Source organism: Podospora anserina, chromosome 4, assembly GCF_000226545.1.
Source record: "Podospora anserina S mat+ genomic DNA chromosome 4, supercontig 4".
Lineage (NCBI taxonomy): Eukaryota > Fungi > Ascomycota > Sordariomycetes > Sordariales > Podosporaceae > Podospora > Podospora anserina.
The window spans coordinates 481,732-504,179 of NW_001914850.1; the positions used below are offsets into that span (position 1 = coordinate 481,732).

At 52.0% G+C, this 22,448-nt stretch overlaps 4 protein-coding genes across 4 annotated transcripts; 2 read left to right on the plus strand and 2 right to left on the minus strand.

Moving 5' to 3' along the window:
• Window positions 1–3,589: 3,589 nt before the first annotated feature.
• PODANS_4_9520 (uncharacterized protein) lies at window positions 3,590–5,265 on the plus strand (the record flags this gene model as incomplete). Its single annotated transcript, XM_001905837.1, has 3 exons — window positions 3,590–3,665; window positions 3,955–4,113; window positions 4,181–5,265. 3 exons carry the CDS (start codon window positions 3,590–3,592, stop codon window positions 5,263–5,265), a joined length of 1,320 nt encoding a protein of 439 aa, XP_001905872.1.
• An 8,515-nt stretch (window positions 5,266–13,780) lies between these two features.
• Window positions 13,781–15,338, minus strand: PODANS_4_9510 (uncharacterized protein; the record flags this gene model as incomplete). Its single annotated transcript, XM_001905838.1, has 2 exons — window positions 13,781–14,918; window positions 14,986–15,338. 2 exons carry the CDS (start codon window positions 15,336–15,338, stop codon window positions 13,781–13,783), a joined length of 1,491 nt encoding a protein of 496 aa, XP_001905873.1.
• A 430-nt stretch (window positions 15,339–15,768) lies between these two features.
• On the minus strand, window positions 15,769–17,268 carry PODANS_4_9500 (uncharacterized protein; the record flags this gene model as incomplete). The annotated part of the gene is made up of 3 exons (XM_001905839.1): window positions 15,769–16,404; window positions 16,592–16,666; window positions 16,720–17,268. 3 exons carry the CDS (start codon window positions 17,266–17,268, stop codon window positions 15,769–15,771), a joined length of 1,260 nt encoding a protein of 419 aa, XP_001905874.1.
• A 2,397-nt stretch (window positions 17,269–19,665) lies between these two features.
• PODANS_4_9490 (uncharacterized protein) lies at window positions 19,666–21,221 on the plus strand (the record flags this gene model as incomplete). The annotated part of the gene is made up of 5 exons (XM_001905840.1): window positions 19,666–19,741; window positions 19,798–19,940; window positions 19,991–20,952; window positions 21,006–21,133; window positions 21,187–21,221. The coding sequence occupies 5 exons, from the start codon at window positions 19,666–19,668 to the stop codon at window positions 21,219–21,221; spliced, it is 1,344 nt and encodes a 447-aa protein (XP_001905875.1).
• Between the last annotated feature and the right edge of the window lie 1,227 nt (window positions 21,222–22,448).

Consider the following 22,448-nt stretch of genomic DNA (forward strand, 5'->3'; position numbering starts at 1 on the left):
CAAGAAATGTGCCCCCCCCCCCCCGGGGGCTCTCGTGAGGCTGTACGCACCGCAGACTGGAAGAATAGGCTTATGTCGGCTGGCTGGCGCGGGATGTCGAAGGCCCAAATTGGGTGCGGCCGTGGGACAGCGAACATCGCAGCAGACATGGCCCAACACAAGCGATTTCGGTAGTCTCAGCAGCTTTCTCGAGCCGTACACTCTCTCAGAGCATGGCAGAAGAGAAATGTCCGTAAAGCGGCCGGCCGGCCTGTCGTGGCCTCTTGCGCATTGGCCGTACAGATATTGCAGATTATCTGCCGTTGTTGAGTTTCGGCTGTCGGCGGTGTAAGTGGAAGCACCGGCTATGCCATGTATAAGTAAAGCAGCACGTGTATGTCGTCCCCAACAAGAAGCTGCCTAGGAACTGCATGCAGAGGGCATGGACGATACGGAAGTGACAGCTCAGAGAGCGTCTTCTAGGTAGTAAGCCACAGAGTCTTTGTCATTTGAAGTCAAGTGAAGTGAAGTGAGATGAGGTGTGAGTGGATGCCCGTTTCTTGCTCGGTGTGGTGGTGGAGTGTGTACTGCGGTAGTCTGGTTGTTGCTGTGCTAGCCCTGCAATATCGGTCGAACCCTCGCAAGGGTTTTTGGAGAGAAGCGCGTCATGGTCAACGCCGCATCGGACGCTAGTGATGGAAGAAGCGAACCCCTCCACGGCCGTCCTGGGGGGGCGGCTCGGGTGGGAACAGGGCAGTGGTTGGGGATAGAGATATCAGCGAGGAGGGATGGAGAGTGTGAGCGAGAGCAAGAGACCGAGAGTGTAGCAGCCGAAAGGAGTCCAGTTAGTTTCTCATAAGGTAGTAGGTAATTACATATTCCATTTTTTGCGGCAGGCTAGGTCGAAATTGACCGGGGCCTGCCTTTTCTGTTTTCCCTTTGATTGGGGCTTTTACCCATATCCTCGAGAAGCGCCGGCGTGGGGAATGCGACACCCCACTCTGCTGCTGGAGCTGACGTCGCAGAGCTTCCCGTGGATGCCACTGCGATGCCACTTGCGCCCGTGAGCCCGTCCAAAGATGCGCGCCGAGCTTTTTATGTTGGAGGGCTTTGGAGAGAAGAAGCCGTGATCGCGGGAGGAACTCGGTCGTTCACAGCCGATCCGCCCCCCAGGCCGCGGATCTAACAGCCAAATGGAGATGGAGATGCTCACCCCTTGTTGTCGCAGAAGTAGGCAGAGACGGCAGTCTGGCCGTGAACCCTCCGGCAACTGCACATTCGGGCGCTGCTCGGCGCAAAAGAGGTCGTGTGCAATTCCCAGAAAACCAGAGTACCGCCGGGGGAGGCCGATGGGGCCGATGTCAGGAATTTGCAGACTCTCTCCATGACTCTGCGAGAATTGAAGAGGGAGGTCACTGGGGTCTGTACGTACATACCGGTGGTGGATGGGCAAAGGAAAAGAGGCTGGGGGACTCTCGTTGGGATCCAACCAACCAAGACCCCAAGACTCTTGTGCTCTGCTCCGACCTGTGACGTGCGATGGAGGATGAACCGTGGAGTGGATGCAAAGTACCTGATCGAGAAATCGAGTACGGCCCCTCTCCAGGCTGAACGAGCTTCCCAGAGTAGAACAGCGCCAAACCAGGGCACCTCAGGCACATCAAGGTGGAAGGTTACAAGAACTTCCTTACTTGATGAATAACACTTCTCGCTGGCCCAGTGAGGAAGGTCGTCTCGTCTGAGAATAGATCAGAACGAGGGCAAGGAAGAAGGAAATTCGAGGATCAAGTCGACTAACGTAACTGATAGACTGAGGTCAGCATAACCGGGCAAGCTGCTGGCCAGTGGAATCAAGGACGATTACCTGATGCTAAATTCCATTATTGACTAGGACACCCAGAGGACAATCCTATCACGCCGCCCACGTCCACGCCCCCAGGCTCTGCCCCCCCTCTCCGCAACCACCCGCACGTTGCAACCCTCACGTTGCTGGGGCCCCTGCTCCCCAACTTTGCTGATGCTTCTTCGACAGGCATGTGCAGCAGACCCAGCTAATTCCCATTCAGGCCATCCCGCGACCCGTCTTTCGCCTACCAAGAGACGCATATGAGACTTTGCACTTGTCCCTCCAAGTACCTCTCTGCATGTACGAAAAAGTACTTTGTAGCAGCCACTGCGGCCTGTCAATCGTCACCTCTGGGCACGCTGGGTTCAGGGCAGGAAACAAGTCTGGCGTTCATCCCCCCTCCATCCATCCACACATCCGGCGAGGGGGGAAAATGGAATGGTGAGTCCCACATGGGCCATGGGAAGTGTGGACTGTGTGTACTAGTTGACGGGCTTTGCCTTGGGCCTTGGGTATTCCAACAACCCACGCCAGCCGCGGCCGAACAACCAAAGCACATTAAAGGAGCCCACCCCCTTCGAGGTGCTGCTCCGGATCTTGCTCTCAGACGGCTTTGGTTTCGTATTGCCTCTGCACCGCTTCACAAGCTGTCCAGTCCGACTTCCTGTTTCTGCCCTCGGTAGACAAGAGACCTGTCCATCGTCCATTGTTGCGCCCCGTCAGCCGCCGACGCCCGCTGCATTTCCGTCCATCACCTTACTCAGACCGCCGGCATTACGTTTGCCCTGGACCTTGGGACCTGGATATACCGGATACCGAGCTGTTGTTCTTTTTTTTTTCTCTGTGCTGCTGTTGCTGCACGTCATGCTGGAGCCCGCAGCTAGCCAGCCCATAGCAAAGCTAAGCTAGCTGAGACCCGTCACTTTACCTCACCTTGGGACGCCCTGACGCCGACCGTGTCCGAAGCTGAAGCTGTCAGAGGAAAAAAAGAGTTTGTTGGATTCGCAGATTCGGTTGTTGGATTCTGGGTTACCGTTACGGAGTGAGGTTCAAATCCAAAAGGTACTTAACCTTGTCCTGTCTCGTTCCGACAAAGTCATCCCGTCCCGGTCTCTGCCCTGAAAGGAACCCCACCCCTTGCCCTCTGCCCTCTGCCCTCTACCCTGTGCCCTCTGCCCTCTGCTCTGCAGCCCAATTTTGAGCCACCACCGAGGCTTTGCAAGCTAGGTACACCTGGATATTCACACACACTTACACGGCCTCAGCTTCCAGTGGCGCCTCCAGCTGTTCTCTCAACGAACCGGCTCCACCCAGCCCACATAAATTTATTTCATTCCCTGGTCTCTGGGATCCTCTCAACCCTCCCTCGACCCCTCGACCGAGTCGCCTTGCCCAAAATCGACTCGGAGTCTTCGGCATCTTCCTCAGATGTTTACATATGAACCCAGCATGCCCCGAGCGATGAGTCTCTAACTCGAGTACACAGCAACAACCACCATTCACCAACCACCAACCACCAACAGTCGACCTCGCTACTCGCTTGCTCCAGCCCGCCTTCCCAAGCGCACCGCAGCAACAGCTTCCGTGCAGCTCCTGGATTGGCCATATCGCTCCGGATCACGGACCGTCAGCTCCTCCTCCCCCAACTGACCTGCTTCATACCTGTCTCCTAGTACAGCACCGAACTGCCGGCTGCACCTGGGCTGGACTGGACTTCGAACTCCCAAGGATCACATCAAACATCAGATAGATCAGATCACCACCATGATCATCGACGGCGAGAAGTGGGCTTGCGAAGCCTGCGTGCGGGGCCATCGGGTCAGCAACTGCCAGCATCACGGTGAGTCAATTTTGCCTTGTTTCTTTTTCCTGTTCTTCTTTCGACGTCGGTGCAGATGCTATCTGCTGCTGCTCTGCATGCACATGCACAACTACGTATTGTACTGCTTGGCTGAGCCCGGTTGCTGCCGAGGGTCACCGGAACATCTCGCAACAACGGAAGCTTGGATGGTAGCCCCTGAGCGGTGGTTGGGGGGCGGTTGCCCCTCACCTACTCCAACTTTCCAAACACCCGTCCCTCATCTCATCTCCAACAGCCCAGTTGCTAACGGCTAGCTGTGCGACAACAGAGCGCCCACTCCAGCACATCAACAAGAAGGGCCGGCCGGTGTCGCAATGCCAGCACTGCCGGGCCATGCGCAAGTCCCGCTCATCCCATGTCAAGTGCGACTGCGGCGAGAAGACACACAAGTGTATTCACTTGAGACCGGTGGTGGAGGGTCACAAGGGTGAGCATTGTCACGTCTGACTGATCCAGGCCTTTGCTCCCTCTGACTCGTATCATCTTTCCTACAGAGAGCTGCTGCTGTAACCATGGCGGCCGCTGCACCTGCTGCCACAAGAAGGAGCCTGGGCTCGAGACCGTCCCCGAGTCGGATTCGGACAGCGCTGCTGCCGCGCAGAACAAGATCTCCAAGCTGAGCTCGCGAGTTCGTCGCCGCGCCAACACCACCAGCTCGGACGGCATGCTTGCCTTTGAAGTCAACGGCCACCCCAAACCGACGTACAAGCACAACAAGGTCTCGCAGAAATGCGGCCCCTACCAGCTCAGCAGGGTCAACTCGATGCACAGCACGGGAAGCTTGGGCGACCATTCGTTGGACGGCTTCCTTGGAGATGTCGAAGGTTGTGGCACCGCGTCCGCGACCGGAAGCATCAGCGGCGACAGCATGCCGCCATCGCAGCACAGCCGGTCGGAAGCTGCCTCCCCCCTGATGACAGGCTCGCAGTCTTTTGCCCAGCTTCCGCCGCTTGACCTTTCGCAGATCAGCAAGTATCAGCCATACGTCGCCAACCACGCCGAGTTCTTTGGCAACATGTCGGACCACGAGCAGCCTATTTTCAGCGCCGGCTTGAGTGCGGCCTCGGTCGACTGGAACAACTATGAGGGCTTGGAGTTTGCCCGCGAAAACAACCACGATTTCGCCCCCTCTAGCTACAGCCAACCACAAAGCTACGGTGGATTTGACTTCGGTGGGTCGGAGCAGCTCACCATGACGACGACCACGTCCAACTCGGGCGAGGTTTCCGAGGTCGAGGACTTCTTCACCAACCCGTTGGATGACTTTGAGACTTTCCGAAGCCCTTTCCCCACGGGTGGATTTCTCGGGCACACCCACAGCATGATGGGCAGTGCGGATCTCGGCAGTGTCGAGTTTGACGAACTAGGCTTCATGAAGAAGACTAGCGCCAAGTTTATGAACGCCACCTCGTCCATGGCCGGAGATGACCCGACCCTGCTGGCCGGCGCCGCTTCGGGCTTCGGTGGCTTCGCGCTCGAGGACGACGCCTTTTGGATGAACGACTACCACGGACTTCCCAACATGACGGACTCCCCCACAGAGAACAACCTCGGGCCTTTCTGGGCGGAGGCCCAATGACAAACGAGTGACGCATACGCATACGCACACGAATAAGCAGACGCACTCGGACTTTCTGTACACGACGACGACTTTTCGGTCAGATGACGACGAAACGTTGCGACGGATTTCTTGCCTTGCTCGGATACCCCAAACGCTTATAGATTTGGCAGGGAGCGATGGTTTCAACGCGGCGGCGAATTTTGTGTTTCGAGAATTTCCTTTTGCATGTCGGGCTCTTTTATATCGGTTTTCACACATACTCTATACTCTCGTTGAATGGGGGCGGCTCTGGAAGTCTTGTTCTTTCACGGCAGGCGCTGGTGGGATTTTCTTGTTTTCTTGTTTGGGCATGAAAGAAACACAAAAGATGACATGAATGCATTTCTCTGGCAGGATCATGATCTACAAGGTGCAAATACTTTTTTTTTTCTTTTTCTCTTCTACCCGCTCTTTGGCTTTTGGTTTTTATTCGGGCTGTTTTTCTCCCTGGTGGTGGTTGGTGGTTTTTTGACAGCACAAGTTGCATTTTCAAACTGGTTTTTGGTTGGGTGTTTTTGACATGGCATTTAAAAGAGACGATAAAAAAGTTCTTGGTGGCAGGCACAATTTGCTTTTTACATTTTACATTGAAGACTTGGAGGGCTGTCAATTTTGTGCCTTTTTTTTTTTTGGTTTCAACGTTGGAAATACCTGTCTGTGAGGACTTCATTACGCGCATCATCAAGTTGTTTTTACTTCACTTCTCGAGTATATATTTGAAACAAGACCTTTTTGGCTATTCGACTCTCTGTTCATATTTTGCCTTGTCTTTTCTTGTGCATATTACTTTGGATACCCATCAATGCCCGTCCTATTTTGTCACAAACGAGCAAGCGAATCGGCCGGCGTCTTTTGCGTTTCTCACAAATAGTTTCCAGGGTTCCCAAGTGCCAGCCTCCTCCGATACTATATCAAAGCCAAGCCCGGCAGGTCTGATAGTCTGGAACATGGCATGAGATTTAGGTCATGGTTTGCCCAACTAACCTGGGCAGAGATAGCCAACATGCCCTGTCCTGGGAGAGAATACGGGAGAAGGAAAGAGTTGCTTTGACGTGGTCAACGGCCTCGCGTCAACTGTGTAATGCCAAGTGGTAGTTACGTTTTACGACACACAGCTCCTTTGCCCGGGGTTCACAGGCAAGTAAGTATCTGGCCGTCTTGGTCGTATTACATGACACATCTGTCCAAAGATCCAGCATTCCTATACCTACCTCCCCATTGCCGCGCTTTCCCCGTCGCCGTTATTGTTTCACCGGCCCGTCTTCGATCTTGTTGTTGCTCCAGGGGCTGAAGAATGGAGAAAACCCTTAAACCCTCGGTCGACATTCCCTGTCGATCGCGATCAGATAAGAGACCTGAAGGCGGTTCTGCGGAACCCCAAAGCCCGAAGGGACGAAAGCGAGGAAGGGAAACCCTTTCCTCGGCCCGAACATCCTTCTACCCTTTCCCTTGACAAAATCCATCCCCCCCCCCTCACCCTCCCCCCTGCCTCCCACTTTCCGGACGGTGGAAAAAAAAAGAAAAAAAAGAAAAAAAGAAAAAAAGAAACCGATCCACAACAACCGATACGATAGCTCAGGTACACTTGCATCTTGCATTTGCATAAGTGCCATTTTTTTCCCCTCTTGTTCGGCGCGCGACGATGCACGCATGAAGGATTCAAACAACCGATGGCTGATATTGGCACCGTGACATACATACAGCAAGAGAAGATACATACATGATGAGCCGCCGTTGCCGAACACAACATCGCCAAAATCAAAAAAAAAATTTCAAAAAAGCAGAAATATAATCCTCTTGGACAAAAAATCCACACTTACCTCAACTCGCCTGTCTGGCTATCAAACAACACAACCCAAGCCAATCCCTCCCACAAAGCGGAGTCAACATGGTCAACACCACCCCCTTCGAATCGACAAATGTCGTTGCCATCTTGAACATTTTCGTAGCGCACCCGCCTCCCCTTCCACGTGCCCGCTCTCGTCATCGACTGGGGGGGGAGGGGAAGAGAAGCCAAGATTTCGATGGTGTGCCGAATCCACTCTTTCCGTAGCCGCCCCCGCCCCCTCCGTTGCAGTCAAAGCCGGCGGCGGCGGCGGGCGGCGCATTGCATTGCCCGAGCCCTCTCCGAAAGGGCACCCTCACAAACAAACAAGATAAAGCCATTCCATTTGCCTACAAGTGTAGCCTCTGGATGATCGCCGACCAGTTTAATATCCCGTTCGCTAGTCGCGCCTTGGTTAGACACCGGGAAGGAAACATCGTGTCATGGTCCGATACAACAAACAGTCCCGCCCTGGCCGGGCCTCCGGCCTTTGCCAAAAAAGAAAAGGAACAAAGACAGAGAAAAAGGGGCAGGACCCTGAATTCATGACTTCGCCACTTTTGATAAACTACTGGATCGTGATCTGAGGTTTTGTTCAGCCTTGGCGCCGAGATCCACAATATTCCAGTGGGAGGAGGAAGAACTCCGGGTCAAGACCGAGATCACAGAACCAACCGGGTGAATGTAGTTCCAACCCTAACCCTTATATCTACTTTCTTTTTCACAGAGAAAAGGGATAATTAAGTGGGGCGTAGGGGGTGTTGATGGATAGTGTCATGATAAGTTATACTCTGCGGCAGATCTGGGGATCAGCATGACTGCTGGTGCTTATATTAAGGGAGGGGGGGAGAGAGTCCCTAACCCCTAGCCACAGGCAGCCACAACAACAACAACAACAACAACAACAAAGCCACCCTCTAGGTAGGTTGCCCCTGAGTCGAAGTTGGGCTGGCTTTATAAAGCAGATAAGAAACAAGCGGTTGAAAGTAGAAGACAGTTTAAAGACTTTCACCCCTGACATGTGAATTGAAGCTGAGACCGTCCAGTGATCACCCAAGGGCACCTACATTGTGTTCATTCGCTTTGCATCATCATCACAATATCTCCGAGTCGAAGTGACGAGGTTGTCCTGCCCTGGATCAATAGTAAAGATATCGGCGACGAACACACACGCGCGGCGAAAGATGGTTGATTTGTCAAGAGAACAGAGCTATCATCTAAGTACCTAGATAACCTCCCCAGCTTTCTGCCTCCTAAACACCCTAACTATCATCAACAACAACAAAGAGCTGCGTAACTGCGAAGCTCAACAACCCCTTGATGATCACCCATCTTCCAAAAGGCTACATCTCCCCCGCTTAAGCCTTCTTATTCTTCCTCCTAGCCCTCTCCTTACTCTCCTCATACGGATCAGGGTTCGGCTCCGGGTTCGGATCCAAAGGCTATATCTTGCAGTCATCGCAGATATCTTGAACATGCACATCCTGATGGCCTCCGTTTCGACCAAAGCAGCCTCTGCCAAAGTTTGCGCAGTTGTCCAACTGGCGGAAGGCGCGGCGGCCGCAGGGTAAATAGTGAGTTGTATTGGATGCACAGTGTAGCTCCTGGGTAGTGAGTGTATTCACTTGAAATGTTTTGTTGCTTTTTTGCAGTTGCGTGTGTGTGTGTGTGTGTGTGTGTGTGTGTGTGTGTGTGTCTGCGGCGGTAGTGATATCAAGACATCTCACCTCTTGGAGAGGAAATGATACCCGTTATATATTTATTCTTCATCTCCACCACCAGCTGGTGTCGTGATAGTAAAGTCTTTCAACGTAAAGATCTTTCACCAACTGTGTCAAGTCTTGCTAACCACCTCCGTATGATCATATTTCGGACTCGGCATCACCATCATTCTGGCTTAGTTGGTTTAGTTGAAGAAACAGAGGGATGGTTTGTATGATCTCGTCCAACAACAAACGACCCTCACTGAAAGCAACTCGAGGCAAGTAGTGTTGGTGGTTGGGAATCTCGAATGCAAGCCACAAGTCACCCTGTGAGCAAACAAGTCAGCAGAACGCACCAAAAAAAATGGGGGAGTGTAACGCCGAGGAATGCCAGGTATGGTCTCTTGGGAAGAGCTAGCAGATGATGGACACAACCAAAGTCACGGCGGATAAGTCGACAAGGCGGACAGTACCTAGTTGGCAAGAGCTTCTCATTATAATTCTCGCCTGTCTCCAAAGACAAATTGAACCACCCCTTATATCATCATCATCATCATAACACCATGTGCTCACTTATTTACCTAACCCATCATATTAGCAAGCCTTCGGTCTTGTGAAGAGTGAGGATCACCTACGATATGTATGCATCCCACTATGTACCCTCATATACCCCAACGCCAGGCAACAATAACTCGCTACAAACATGCCAACAGCGGCATGTTCACCTGATCTTTCTCTTCTTCCTGTACGGGTCGTTCGACACGGCCTGCGGGTTGGGATCAAGTGGTCGAAGTTTGCTAACAAGAAATTATTTGTCAACCGCCATCACAAGTGCTCGCTTGCTTGGGATAGCCTACCAGTCACTGCATGTATCTTGCACATACACATCTTGATGTGTTCCGTTTTGACCAAAACAACCACGACCAAACTTGGGACAGTTGTCGAACTTGGCAAAGGCCCGGTGGCCGCAGGTAAACACCCAGTCAGATTGCACACACATTTATGGCTATTTTCTGGGGTTGGCTGTGTTGAAGGCGAAGGGATATGTAACTGTTGCCTCAGTGGTGGTGCTCGGAGTAAGAGCGGAGTAGGAGATGTGACCGAGAGTCGTCGGCTAGCTGTCTTTGGATGAGCAAAGTGTGCTGCGGACTATGGAGTGATGATGGCGACCAGCTTCAAAGTTGGTGACAGGTATTTATAAACGTAGGCGGTGATGGTACTCTTCAGGGGCAACGCAAGAAGGGCTGTCTAATAACAGCAGTGCTCTTCAGCGGCCGGGAAACCGTAGCTCACGGAGCCAAGACGACTAACATCGTCTCTTGTCGACAGGGGAATCTAGAACCCAATTGCGAGAGGCAGTCAGTAGCAATGTTTTCGTGAGGATACTGCGAGGTAGCAGGGTACAGAGACAACTCTGATGTTGTTGAAGAGAAGAACGAGACAGAAGGAGAGGGGGACACCAAGACATTGATAACAGGGACAAGGTCACAGAAATGTGTAAGCCAGGGCTCCTGCGTAACACACGCATCCCTCCGAAGTGTGTCCAGCGGGAAGTCGCGTGTAGACGATGCGCACTGGTGCATGTAGAGACATGTAAGACAAGTTACAAGGCTGCTTCCCCACTAGTGATTTGACAATATGCAGAGTCTCTCTCGTATCACTGAGATAGGGAAGTGATGCCTCACATTTGGATGATATCTCGACAAGGCTTGGATATCCCTTGGTGTTTCCGTCGGCCGAAGAGAAAAGAGGCGCATATATGTAACAGGGCAAACGTGGTGTTTGCCAGGAAATCTGGGGAGGGTATAGAGCAACAAAACATCACAACTCGAGGGCCGGACCTGCATGCCAATCAGTTTGTGCCGCGCTAACGTATGTAGAGCAGCAAGAAGACCGGATGGTCCAGACCTTTTGCCTCAAGTTCTGAGGTGGCCTCCGGGTTGACGTAACCCGGCCGTGATCATGGATGTCTTTGTCGGTGCAGCTGACCGAGGCCTGCTGCGGGGAACCTCGAGTTCTTGGAGCAAACAACTTTGCGGTGACAATTGGCGTCTATGGCGAAAACGCAGTCATCCGCTTGAGGCTGTGATGTTGTGCGAGACTCGCTCTGGGAGGTCCACGTTGGATCATGAAATTGTTTGAAAGAAGCTAAGCTCGATTGAAGATGCAGAATGCAGCCAACCTGCCTCGAGCCTTCCTCTTGGCTCACCGCTGCCTACAATCTATGATGCATTGACCAACCAAGATGGAAAGGAGCGAAATAAGGAGCCATCAGCTCTACCTATTCTCCACCAAGAACGTCGACAAGATATGAATCACAAGAAAGAAGGTCATATGATGACTTATCTCAGCAAGCCTTCCCGCTTCCTTCCCTCCCTCCCGTCCCGTCTCACTTTTTCATCCCGTCTCACTTCATCCCAGCCCAGCGCCTCGGGTACCTTTGCCAGTTTCGCAGATTCATCAAAATTCCTCGCCTCCCGCTTCCCGTTTCCATGGGACCAGACCCTCGGTTTACGTAAGAAGGACCCTGGGAGTGTGGTCAAGAGCAGGTACTCGAACAAAGAAACTCCTACAAATTCGAGACCACGGCTGCGCTCACCATGGTTTCGGTGGTCTGACTTCCCACTTTCACTCCCTTTCATCAGACCTCTGGATTCGATTCTCTCACATACTCAGATGCTCACGTAGACAACACGCTGCATCAGGCCACAAAACCTCAAGATCAGTCATGTGAACCGTAAGCCCATCTCCTCGGTGTCACCAGAGCTGACCATTTTCAGGCGGAAACGACTAAAGTCGCCTCTCGCCTCCACAACTTGCGTGTTGCCGTCAGCCTCCTGCTTCAGGGTCATGTGTCAACTGTCAAACACTTTGTGACTTGGCTCAAGCCTCAGCTATCTGCCACCAAAGCAGACACGACTACAGTGGCGCTGAAACTGAAGGGACAAGAGGGAGGGAAGCTGCTGTCTTGGACCCTGTCACACCTCAACAATTCGCCCAACTTGCCCATCTCCTCCAAAACAGCATTCTGCTTTCGGGGAGACGGAGGCAACATGTGGGGTTTAGCCAAATACCGTTTTCCCTCCCCTCTAGTCACACTGACTGACCAGCAAATAAAGTAGTCTCTGTGACTCGTTCCACTGACTTGCCGATAGACCCGACTTCATCCCGTTGCCTGTCCATGGTACTGGGCGCAAGGGAAGGTCAGGTTGTGTATAACGGAGGATATTGACCTGCTACCACTGCCTGTCGCACAACAGCGCACTGATGCTGCAGGTAGCCTCAACGTCTTCAGCTCCGCGTGAACTGACATGCCAAAACACAGTAGTTCGCGTGTCTATCCGTCGCCTCTTCATGTCTGTCGCCGCCTTTAAGCAGTCAACCGTGACTAGGGTGTGCTTGGACTATCTGAGGACCCTCTAACAATCAGGGTCATCATGGACAAACCATTGCTCTTCATGCCACATGCCTCGTATAGACCCTCGAATGTCTTGGACTGTGCATACAAGACCCTTGAAACTCACGCCAGATCCCATATGCCTCATTTCAAAATAGAAACAGTCTCAACGCCGAGAATACATACTGTCAAATGCCAGGGAAACAAGGTCGCTCCCGTCCCGCGGTCAACACGGAAGGCTACACCATGCTCATGTCAACGGCCGCAGGCTCCAGGAGCGGAGGTGTTGTACGTAGAAACCGTTGTGGCACCGGGAATTAAGCATAAACCACCTGATCTATGTTCACTTGCATTCTAGGTTCTGATATTCCTAGCTACGTAGAACATTCAGCAGCAATCCCCGTCGATAAATTTCCTGAGTTGTCGTCGAATGCGCCTGAGAATCTGTAGAAACAACTCAATTCAGCAGAGTTTCATGTGGAAGTATTATCTGAGCATCACAGTACCTAAATAATAGCTCTCTTCCAAACCTGAGTAGATAACTTTTGTAAACGGAAGGCAATGCCCAGCAAACAGACTTCCTCTTTTCTCTAGTGACCCCAATCCCAGATCAGCTTCCGCCACACAGTACAATACTCAGTAAGCTCCCTTTGTTTTGTCCCGAACCCCCTTATTACCCCGCATATCATCTTCTGTGTAGAAAGATTCGGAGATCTGTCTCTCAGCCATGCTGAACACCAGATTTGAAGATCACAAGAAGAACTCCACCAACCCACACTCCCTCTAATGAACACCTGGATGACAGGCCTCCTAACGCTCCCCACCCTCGAGCAAATACCATGGGATCAGAAGTCTCATCTCAATCTAGCGAATTCGGCGTGAAAACAGAGCCTTATCTAGCATTTATGATTTATCAACATGCCCACCTCTTCGCTTTCACACCTACGAGCGCGACCAGCCAGGTGTCGGAAGACCATCAGCAAGGGGAATGAAAGGGCAATACACACCTACTAGCTTTTACAGAGACATAATAGTTCAATATCGTGGCAATTATGGTCGTTAATGATGGTAGTGATGGGGAAAAGGCGTTGGAGAATGTCATGTCAGATTCAGGGGCCATATATAGCATATAGCCCTAACCCCACTGGGGGGGAGGGGGGGGAGCTGCACCGCGATCCGGAGGGGGGATGCACCCCTATCAACTCTCTTTTTTAAATGTCCTTTTGCCTTTCCATATCCGCCGGTACCAACAACGTGGCACAGCATATCGGCTCAGACAACAAGGAACCAGAGACATCCACAAGATACGCTGACCGGACAAACATCCCCTAAACAACTATGAAACGGTAAAACACCCCGACTGCCCAAAAGGTACACGTGAAGATACCCGTGATTTAAACCAGAGTTGAATTTCCTTTCCCTTTTCTATCTTCCTATTTTGCACAAATATGATACAACTATGGACTCCTATCTCCTGTCTGTCATCATGTAGTTAGGGGGGGGGGGGGGGTATCTCGTGTCATATATAGTCTTACATCTTTATACACGACTTTTTTTCCAAAATCCTTTTTATGCCTTGGTGGCAGCATTCTTTGCGACCTCCTGCATCTTCTGGCTCAACGCCTGTGTCTTCAAGGGCTGAGCACCCTGCTTCAATTGCCTCTGAACCAGCGCCACAGTATTCTTGGGGATTCTGAGCCGTTGACCCAAAACGAGGGCGCCCGAAAGGAGTGCAAGAGCACCCGCCTGGTGGGTGGCTGCCAAATGGATAGGCACAATGTAGATAAGCGTGGTAATCCCGAGAGCGACCTGGAGAGAAACCAAGTGAACGAGTCCCAAAACACCCTTTCGGACGTTGGGAGGCATGGCGGCCTGGACACGGCCGGTGCGGGAGTAGGCGAACAGGGCGAGAACAGCAGTAAAAGTGGTCATGGCGAGAATGCGGTGGTCGAGCTGAACAAATGAAGGGTTCTCGAGCATGTTGCGCCACCAGATATCGGAGCCGTCTTCCTTGCGGGAGTAGAACTTGTCGAGAAGTTCGGCCTTGGGCGGCATGTAGCCCGTGCCCATCTTGGGAAACTCGTTGTAGATAAGACCGGCATCGAGGCCAGCGACAAGAGCGCCCGAGAGGACCGTGGTAAAGATAAGAGCAGTGAGGCCGAGAACCGAGCGCCTGAGGATGTTGAGGGCCGGGTTCTTCAGAGCGGAGAAGTGCCCGGTATAATACGCGGGGTTGCCGAGAGCACGGTGGGTGCGGAAGACGCTGAGACCGGCGAGAAGCATCCAGGAGTAGCAGGCAAAGGCGGCGGCAAGGTGAGTGGCGAGGCGGTACTGGCTGACACGGGGGTGCGAGCCGGGAGCAAAGAGATCATCCTTCAAGCCAGACTTGACCATCCACCAACCAATAAAGCCTTGAAATCCGATAAGAGCAGAAATTCCGACCAGGTTGGCAGCCATCCGTGGGGTGACTTTGCGGCGAGCGATGAAGTAGATAGTCGGGATCACGAAGGAGAGGCCGATGAAGCGGCCCCAGAGGCGATGTGTCCATTCCATAAAGTAGATCTTCTTGAACTCGTCGAGGTCCATGTGGGGGTTGATGAGCTTGTATTCCGGGGAGGCGCGATACTTTTCGAATTCAGAGTCCCAGTCCTCGGCGGACATGGGCGGCAGTGAGCCCGTGACGGGTCTCCATTCTGTGATACTCAGACTACAGCGGAACTATATGTCAGCCTGGTGTCTCCGGGGACAGCCAAGTACGCAGCCAGACGACATACCCGGACTCGGTCAACCGTGTAAGTCCACCAAAGACGACAATACCAAAGACACTAGCGGCGCTACCAAGAAGCCAGTACCCAACGGATTTGGCATTGGTTTCGGGGAATGAGGATTTCTTTTCAGAGGTTTTGTTCGAAGTCTTTTCGTTTTGGATATTCTTGCTGAGGGAGGCTATGGGGGACTTGGTCTTGGTGGCATAGCTACGGATCGCCGGAGCTCTGGCCGCCACGAGCTTGAGAATGTGGGATGGCGGGGCAGGTGATGCCTGTTGACATAGACATTGACCGCAAGCGAATGAAGATTTGGATAGCTGGGTAGCTGCTCTACGCAGCCCGAGCTGAAAGAGGGACATGGCTATGCCTTTGCGCCGGCAATGGCGGAGCTGATCTGGAGCTGTTCTTTGCTTTGCTGAAGCTCACCTGAGAAACGTTGGAATCACGATTCTCTCCACTGGCTTGATAATCAGCCCACCGTTGAAAAGCACTGGCCAGATGAAGGCCTGTGCTTTGTCCACCACAGCTCCACAGCTTGGCCATCAGGGGTGGACCTTCCCTGAGAAACATCAAGGGAAAGAGCGGATGAACCTCAGTTGAGCTGAGCACACACCGAAATATCTGATCAATTCATTTCAATTTTGAATTTTGAAACATCAAACTCTCTCGCTACATCTTGAGAGACTGAGAGACTGAAGCACGCATCTATATATCGTATATTATACACCCGCCCTGAACGCCAGCCTAAATGCAATCCCATCGTGTGTATCCTACAATCACCTACGAGCCTCATTGAGTGGCGGTCGTCTCGCTTGACGAGTCTCCGGAAGCGGCCATCTTCGGTTTCCTGAACAGGATGATATCTTTCAGGCTTCGCCTGACGTTGCTCTTGGGCGCAAACAAGGGCTTGTGCTCCTCGTTGACGTCGTGGTGGTGGTCATAGTCCACGTGCACAAACGCCCTCTCAACATCAGCCAGACCCTCGAGCTTACGCTGCAGGTCCTGGCCCACGTCGTGCGTCACCTTTAGCGGCAGCCCCTCGTCCATGACAATGTCCATCTCGACAAAGTACTTGTGCCCGGCATGGTACGCTCGGCATGTGTCGACTTTGAGGATCCTGTCGTCGTGTGTCACGCCCATGTAGATGAGCTTGGAGATGAACTCCTTGGGCGCCGACTTGCCCACCAGCAGCCAGATGTGCTCAAAGGCGTTGGACACCCACGAAAACAGGATGATCAACGCAACGAGGATGGCGCCGATGGGGTCCAGGTACCACGCAATCTTTTCGCCAACGACCGCCATTATCAAACCGAAGCTGTTGATGGCAATGTCGTTGCGGTGGTCGATGTAGAAGATGAACACGGTTGGGAACCTGCGATACATCAAGCAGTACACCATCATGCTACCCTTGGCAAAGACTATGAGCTGTCAGTACCACTCATGACCTGACCGAATGCGATGTACATACTGGCAACACCGATGAAGACTAGTGGGACGATATGAAGCTCCTCGGATTCTGTTGGCGCTCCGGCCCCTAGTGTTCGGCCAGACTCAATCTACGACATTGTAAGCATATTGTGGCCTGACACTTTGTTTCAAGATGCTAACTCACCAACAGCTGGATAGCAACAGTAGTCATCAATGCACAAAACAGAATGATGGCCATGGCTTCTATTCTTGTACGGCCCTGCCTATTGTCAGCTACAATTCTCTGCATCAGGGACCACCACGTCAACTTACCACAGGATACTTGTACACGCTGGGCCTCGCAGCAAGCCACGAGGCTATCAACATCACGAACGACGAAACAAGATCCATGAAAGCATCGGCCGTGGTGGCGAAGAGAGCCAAAGATCCGGTTGAGATGGCGGCATACAGCTGAATGACGAACAGGCAAAAGTTGATGATGAAGGAGCCCCTGATGGCAAACTTGATCTTGGGGGCATATTTCGCATCTTTCTCAATGGCAACCTGCTCTTCATCATCGGCACCCAGGAAGTCGTCAATAAGAGCATTCTGCTGGGCATAGTACTTCTTGAGTCTCCGCTTGTTGCCTTTAGGATGCTCAATCTTCATCTGCTTCTGACTGATGTTCTCACGACGGTGCCTAGCAATATCGAGAGGATCCGCGAGCGAGGTTGTCGTGGCTTGTCTGGTTGGACCGGCTGGAATGGCGACTTCTTTCTCAGCTGCTGTACTGGCTGGCTCTGCACCGGGCTGGGCATCCGACTGGATCTCGGGGGAGGTGGAAGCTGGTGCATTTTCAGGGGGGCTGGCTCCTGTTACCATGTGTTAGACTGCCAAGCTTCATGATGTTCAAGCCTACGACTTGACAAGACAAGCCTGTCTGCAGCATGATTTCGAGGTTCAGATGGGTACGTACCTGCCGGCCGGCCATCGTCTGAAGTGCCCTGGGCTGCCATTGGACTGTCGATCTTGGGTCTGAAGTGGGACGGTTGGGTTCGACAAGCTTGAATTACAATCGAAATCCTATGGCAGGAACTATCAAGAGATGCGCCAGAGACGGCGACAGTATTATAGGACTGAGCAACCAGCCATTTCACAACTCAGGAGAGCGGCCTCAATCCACCAAGCGGGATTTCCCCATGTCACATTTACAACCTACATCCAACCCATTCCTGATTTGGGCAAGAAAGGGTCAAGTTTACAATTCCATTCACATCACCATCACATCACCACCGACACTACTGTATCGAAAACGGCACAGCCACCCGAGATTATGTACCCCTTATGAGTTCTGGAGCGGCTGGTGCTCAAGCTTGTACTGTTTACAGCATGTGTAGCCGAGAAAGCGACTTGTTGGTCTAGTGGGGGAAAGATCAAGCGGGAGCTCGTCTCTTGAGACCACCACCTCCTCCAAGACCAAGCTCTGTGCCGAGCATCCAGTTTTTGGGTTCCACGGTACAAGCTCCGAGCTCTAGCCTAGGCCCTCAGAATATTCCATGGACGGGCCACGAAGTCACTTGACAAGGTGACATCGGGACCAAAAGCGCCACTACACCAGAGTCCCCCGTCGCCGTTGGCTGGTGGAATGTTTCAACCGGGCGGAAGCCGGAAACCCCTAACGGTTAATGCACCACCATCTAGCAAGATCTCCGCTTCACCAGTTACAGTTGCCACCTTCTCCAGCTGTTGCCTGGACGTATACTACAGAGAGCAATTGGACAACAGCTAAATACTCGAGCTTCCCGGCCAAAACTTCAACCTGGACTGAACACGAACAACTGTATTTTTATATAGCAATCCTTCATGATCTCTCGCGCAGGGCCAGTGTTAGACTTGGGCCAAGGAGCAAACCCCACGATTGCACGGATCTCCCCGTCTTGTCACAGCACCCTGCAGAGAACCCCTGTCTCCAGGGGTTCCTTGCCAAGCGGTCAGTGCTGAACCCCTCTCTTTCGGCTCCTGTTGCCCCAACTCTGGGGTGAGAGGGCAGGTTTTGGCGACTTGTCTAAAGCAGCTCAACGATGGTTCCAGTGAACGACCAAATCAGCGTCCATTGGACGTTTTGAGAAAGATGATGACCGGCACAGAGTTGCCAGAGTTGCACCCAAGAGTTGCACCGTCTCCTTGGAGATCTGCGGCTCTCGAGTGTTTGCGATTGCACTGCCACGCCACAGATTCGGCAGCATACCGAGACATCATGGACTCTTGATATCTTGAAAAAAATGCCCGAGTGTCACTCTTAATCTTGAACGCTTCAACAGTCGCCAGGAGAAGGTGGAACCTGTTTCACACCGTCTTCTGTTCCCTTCTTCGAACAAAACAATGCTCCCTTCCTCTGGCTATCACTGGCTATCACTGGCTATCACTGGCTACCAGTAATCAGATCTAGGCTCTTCGACGACTCGTCTCTGCGAATCCGTTTTAGGTTTTTGCCAAGCTCAAACCGAGGCTCCAGTTTGAGCTTGACCATTGCTACACAGACATGGCCTCCCTGTCTCCCTTGTTTGGCTCCAGATGCTCGTCGAGAGGACTACGACTTGGTTTCCAGCTGAAGTCTAGGCTGGATTGCTTGGTGCAACGATCAGCTTGAGCCAGAGTCTCACGGTCGTCAGAAACCTGGGAGCGACAGTTGCATGGACTCGTTCATCCCAGCTATCTTTGATCACAGAGCTAGTCCATTGGTTCGTGTCTTGGCCTTCTTGTCTGTGACAGACTTGGGCGTGGATGCCCATGTCGCCTTTCGGTTCTTCGGCTGCTGCTCTCTCGGGGCATGAGTCGCGGCAGATCTTGCCGTGGTGTTACCCCATTGATCCACGGTGCGGTCTTGGAAATCGTACTTACTAAAGAGCAACGGCAGTATCTCGAACTCGGATTCTGGACTCTTGGCTCTTTTCCCACCCTTGTCATGTCTTTTGGTCCTCAGGAGGACATAAGCTTTTCTTTCTATCGCTACCACTTTTTGTTTACTTTTTCTCTCTTCTCCTTCTTTCTCTTCTTTTTGCATCGTCGTCGCCTCAACCCGGTGATGGTGCATTTCGCGCCCAACCCGCCCCTTTTCCTTTCCTAGTCTCCTTTCTCTTCTTCTCAACTGCCGGGCGGTTTCTTCTACGTACACTCTTGATTTCATCTTCTCTTTGGGATAGACCTGGAGTCGTTCTGTCTTTAACACACGAGGTACTGGTATACCGAAACCGCTTGACGCGGAAAAAAATAAGAAAAATGGATGAAAAGCCGCAGTGTGGGAGCGGCGAGGAGGTCGGAGAGTATGACCTCCCGCTTCACGTCGCGGGTCTTTGTAAGTTCTGTGTCCAAGTGAGATTTAACGGATGCATAGGCTGACTTGTCTTCCAGTCATGGTGCTGGCTGCCTCGATCTTTGGTGCCGGTTTCCCAGTGGTGGCCAAGAAGGTAAAGTGGGTGAAGGTGCCTACCTCGGTGTTCTTCGCTTGCAAGCATTTTGGTACTGGTGTTCTGATCGCCACAGCGTTCGTTCATGTAAGTGGGTCTGTGGCCTCATGAAAATAGCGTTTTCTGACAGACCACAGCTTCTCCCTGTTGCGTTCGGTAACCTGACAGACCCATGTCTTCCGGATTTGTTCACCACTCAGTATCCCGCCATGCCTGGTGTCATCATGATGGGCTCGATGTTCTGTCTTTTTGTTCTGGAGATGTATCTCAATGCCAAGATGGGTGGCCATTCCCACGGAGGTGCGATGGGATTCGAGGCTTCTGGGCCGGCCCTTCCACAGCCAGAGCCCAAGCCGGCCTACCAACACACACACGCTCCCGACCACAAGAGAGCTCCGTCTCGCCCGCCGAGATACACCGCTTACAGCGAGTTCGAGATTGAGGATATGGACTACGAGAAGAGAATGGCGCAGAAGCTGTACGGCGAGAAGATGAACACCTACCCGCGCAGCGACAACCCCTTTGACGACATCAACGAATTGGAGGTTCGCTCCGAGATGCCGCCTTGGTTTGTGGTCTTTTACGAGCAGTATGTCCGCCAGCGGTTGGAGATGGTCAACATGATCAAGTCGAGCCATGCGGCCCTGAGGAAGGAACAACAACATCAATACGCCGAAGCTGAGAAACGCATGAGCATGCTTGCGCCTCCCCCGTCCCTTGCCGATTCCCCGTATATCGATGTCGAGACTGGCAAGCCTGTCGATCCGGCCGTGTTCAAGAAGATGTCGATGAATATTACCTTGTTGGAGGGCGGTATCTTGTTTCATTCGGTCTTTGTCGGTATGACCATCAGCATCACCATTGACGGCTTTGTTATTCTCCTGGTCGCTATCCTGTTCCACCAGATGTTTGAGGGTCTCGGTCTTGGTTCCAGAATTGCTGCTGTCCCCTACAAGCAGGGCAGTCTTAGGCCTTGGATGCTGGTGCTTGCTTTTGGTTGCACTTGCCCAATTGGGCAGGCTATTGGCTTGATGGTGAAGGATTCATATGATCCCAACAGTGCATTCGGGTTGATTATTGTTGGTGTTTTCAATGCCATGTGAGTGCCGTTGTTTCCAAATAGCATTTCGAACACTAACCCGCATACCGTAGCTCGTCTGGTCTTCTTTTGTACGCTTCTCTTGTCGATCTGTTGGCTGAGGATTTCTTGTCCGAGGAGGCGGACAGGACCTTGACCAAGAAGCAGAAGAGGGACGCCTTCTTGTGGGTTTTACTGGGAGGTAAGAAATCAGAGCATATTCTCATTTCTTGTTTGATGCTGACTGTCTTGTAGCTGCCGGCATGTCCGTTGTCGGTGCATTTGCCTAAACGAACACGCAGAACCAGCGAGACAGTGTATGATAAGACCACGACCGACCTACGATGTCACGACCACAACGAAATCAGAGTAAGGAAGAGGGGATGAAATAGAAATGGCGCCTGACACGAAAGACACTCTTTACCAATTTCCTCGAATATCAACTTTTGTGCCGGGCACACACACACACGACCAGAAAAAGACGAGGTTTCCGCCGACTTTTACCGATCGCATCATCATTCATGAGAAGGCCAGACCACACCAAATCACCTACCTACCAAACACACCCACCACCCACGCTACCCTACCACTACCAGAAAAAAACAACAACAAGGGATGAGGATTCACAGGGCAAACGAATGATACCAAAGTGTGACTAATATTATATATACTCTCATTAATCTTTTACTACAGCAATAGTCACTTTGACGGAGGGGCGCATTATATACCATTTGTCTTGTAATCATTCCTTTTTTTCTTTTTTTTTCTTTTGGGCCGAGCCCCCTCTCTTCTTTTTTTTTAGCGCTGAAGAAGGGAAAAAGGGGAGGGGGGAAATCAAAGTCAATTTCTTGGTTCAGTGGAAATTATTTTTAGTGTTTTGAGCCTATGACTACTATATCTTGTATCACTATTATGGTTGCCATTTTTGCTTGGGGGTGGATAGATGGATAGGGGGAGGTTCTGATCCTGTGGAAGTTGGGCGTTTATATCATCTAAGCGGACATTGGGCGTTTGAAATTTAAACGGGAAGTGAGGACTTGACTGGAGGGATGTAGTGTGTGATTAAACAATTGACTGCTTGTATACATGGACTTGGCAGACAAAGGGGGTCAAAACTGGGTGAGGTGGTTGGGAACAACCCCTGAGATGGAAAGAGGAGCTGCTTGCATCGAGGAAACAATGTGGTGAGTCTGTTTTATCCAATCCGGTCAACTGTGGGAACAACAAAGACTTGGTTGGGCGGTAGGAGCGAGAAACAAAGGGTGGGTGGTGGAGGGTCGGGCAATGTTGACATACCGGATTAGGAATCCTTACTCAAAGACAAAGAACAAAGCATTTTCTCTTCTCACCTCTCTGACTACTATCACATATTTCAGTTGTTTTCAACACAACACCACAAGCTATTTTTTCTCACCAGGGCTCCTCTTGTTGATTTCTGCTTGAATCTTGGCTTCAGTGTTTATCCCCAGGCGGTTTACCATCAAACCACGACTTCACCAACCACCCTGCTACCCCCC